A 3,260-nucleotide genomic window follows, 5' to 3' on the forward strand; every position below is an offset into this window, starting at 1 on the left:
TATAATTATGAATTCTATTACGAATAAACATCAACAAGAGTTCCATTACTTTCGTTTCATAGCAACACACGCGCATTTAACTGCAACTAATTATAAAATTTCTGCTCATTTACTGGTCATCAGTTTTGCTAAGCTCTTTTTAAGCTTTTAATTACCATGAATATATATAAGCCTTTCAAAAATGAGACTAACGAGCAAACATCTAAGAACTTATTTAAACTTTATAGCGGCATAAACATGCTCTAAAATTGAACTTGTTGATATTTGCAAAATCTTCAACAGAAAAGCATAATTACCACGTTTTATAACTTCTTTGATGTGCAAAATTTTCTCCCGATCCGATTCTTTGTTGCAGGAAGATTATTGAGAGATTTATAGCGGAAAGCCACAACCTTTTACAATTTCAACTTCTAAACGACCTTTTCGGTAAAAGACTGATAATAAACCATTGACATATATATATTTTTTTTTCATTTCATCGCTAATAGATGTACAAGGAATGAATCTGTTGAGGATAAATGAAACACCAGGAATCGGAATAAATTCACGAACACTATTCATCGGACGTTGACCACTTGCTCAATCTTATGTTGGCTGTTGCAATAAAAAAGAACTTACATTTGAAAAGAAAAGGAGTAAATTCATTTTGAGAAGTAACTCGGTTTCACATCAAAGTTATAGCAATTTGATTTAATTTACGTTACCAGCAAGAAATAAGTACCGTATCATATTTCCTTTCTTCTAAATAAATCTTAATTTTAACCACATTTCTACGTTAACAGAGATCAAGATACATCGCAAATGTGGCTTTCAAATAAAGAAGTCGATAAAAAAAAATCAAGCATTATTTTCTTTTGAAAAAAGACATTGAAGCGACGCTTCTAGATGACGGTTTTTAAAACATACTTCTAAACAAGCAAACTTTTATTTTTGTGTAGCAACAACGCTTTTCAAATAGTTTCTGTAAACAAGGCTTGAACCGCATAACAATAACTGTGTCACACTATGCAAATCTAATCGATGTATATCCATTGATTTTTAAAAATTCAATCGAAAACTTGTACCTTTGATCTGGAAACCCACGCAAAATATTATTTGAAGTCCCTGTCAACATATTATTTACTATCAATAATACACTCGAATATAAAATTGCTGTCTGTAATTCAGTAATATACAACCAATAATATCGATTATATATTCATCATATAATAATAATAATAATAATACTAAACCTAACGTAAATAGCACTGGAGGTATCAATGAAAGCTTGCATCATTTGACTTATCTCCCTTAGTTTTTGTTTTAGCAACGAAGTTGCTATGACAGAATTTCCTACGCGATATCTTGTCATGGCAGAAGAAAGTATTATCACCGAAGACCATTCAGCACAGTCTCTTATAAGTGCTTACTTGGAATATCGCCGGTAATTTATTTATTTCAATTTGAGTCTATCTGTGCTTTCTTAGCAGTTTAGCTAAGTTTGACCTAAAACATTTCTTTTAGCGGTGTCGTTTTACTTTCTTTCAAGTCTTTTGTTTATTTCTTATCGGTAATTTTCTCTGCTGTTACACTTAACTCTGATCATCGTATTTACGGAATAGCTATCAATATCTTACGGAGAAGTGGCGGGGGAAAAGCCAGGAAAGAACTGGATAATTGTTTCCTTTTTCTGAAAGAAATCTTTCTTCTAAAAAAAAAAAAAAAAAAATCAATCTCTTTACATTTTAACTCCTCCGACTAAATTTTTACTATTATATCCCATCTGGTGAGACAGGTTGTAATAGTGAAGATGTACGACGTTTTTATGTGTGAAAAATAACCTGTCTTAATGGCTAGCAGCAATATTAGTATTAGTAGTACCTTGACGAATATATCAGAAATTGATTTACTTTCTGCTGTAAATGGTCAACGGAGAATCGCGCTTCTCACAATATTGAAACGTTGGCACTACTTGACTACAGAGGTCTCGTAGAGTTAGGGTTAGTTTTAGGGTTAGGGTGAGGTTTAATCTTAGGGTTAGTTTTTAAGTAGTACTGAAACATTTCCTATGGCACCAGCAGATAAAATGGACAAGGCAGAGGATAATGAGGCGTAGTGGGGGTGTGTGCTGAAACAGCCACTCTGACTCAAGGGGCTCGCGCTTGCAGACGGCAACCTCCACCCTGATAGCAATGGACAAGGATCTGGGGTCCAAGAACGACGGAGGTTTCAACTGCCACAGGCTTGACCATAAACCTATTGGATAGCGACCAGAACCTTAACAGTTTTTTTTGTTTTTTTTTTCAACCTCACGAGTAGCAGAGCCTAGGCTGGTGACTGACAACATCAAGTTGCCGCTGGAGTAGGTGTCACAGCCTGTGGTATCTCAGACGGGGGGACTTCCCTCCACGGAACAGGAAAATTGCCATACCGTCCGGCCTTCTACCGTCTCCGTGGTCTAGTCTCTGCTGGCTCGAGGTGGGATAGGAAGCCTGCAGCGTCTAGACCATGCTTTATGATCTTGTTAAGGGCGACATGGCGTGGAAGGCGGCCAGGAGGAGCGAGAGAGAAAGAAAGAAATGAAGAGAAGAGAAACAACATATTGAGTTTGATATTTGGCGTAGAATCAAAACAGAGCTTACTTATGAGATGTTTAGTTTTAGGTTTAAGCGCGAATTTCATAGCGATATTTGTAGTTTGAAACCATACCGAACCGAGAAGTGCTCCCACCACAACCTTTACATGCACACACATCAACGTAGTCAAGTAAGCAGTTATACTGTACGTGATACTTCCAACTATGAGGATCTTAAAGAAAGCAGTCCTAGACGTCACTTAGAATAGAATAGTCTCTCTCTCTCTCTCTCACACACACACACACACACTCTTTCTCTCTCTCTCTCTATTTTCCCCTCTCTATTTTCTCTTCCTTTCACTTTTCTCAGCATTTATTTTTTTTCTGATATGCATAGCATCTGTCAAAATATTGCCAGCTGATTTCCGGACATTCTCGACAGTTTACGGAAATTCATTTATTTAGTTATCTATTTATTTATTTGAATATACTTTTCTTTTCGGCAATGTCTTTCCTGTACTGGTGATTACCGAACACACAAACACAACGCGCGCGCGCGCACACACTCTGTCTGTCTCTCTCTCTCTCTCTCTCTCACACGCAGGCACACACACTCTCGTCACCACCACGCAGACACACACACACACACACACTCGCTCTCGTCCCCACTACGCACACACACGCACACACTTTCTCTCTCGTCCCC

The 3,260-nt window shown here is 37.3% G+C and overlaps 1 protein-coding gene across 1 annotated transcript in view; it reads left to right on the plus strand.

The window, feature by feature from the left end:
* The first annotated feature begins 82 nt into the window (after positions 1 to 82).
* Positions 83 to 3,260, plus strand: part of LOC106869753 (protein FAM221A) — a 20,159-nt gene continuing 16,981 nt past the window's right edge. The window contains exon 1 of the mRNA XM_014915619.2: positions 83 to 1,423. Within this exon, the coding sequence (XP_014771105.1) occupies positions 1,320 to 1,423 (104 nt within the window). The 5' untranslated portion in view covers positions 83 to 1,319. The remainder of the gene's footprint in view (positions 1,424 to 3,260) is intronic.

Source organism: Octopus bimaculoides, chromosome 7, assembly GCF_001194135.2.
Source record: "Octopus bimaculoides isolate UCB-OBI-ISO-001 chromosome 7, ASM119413v2, whole genome shotgun sequence".
In the NCBI taxonomy this organism is placed as follows: domain Eukaryota; kingdom Metazoa; phylum Mollusca; class Cephalopoda; order Octopoda; family Octopodidae; genus Octopus; species Octopus bimaculoides.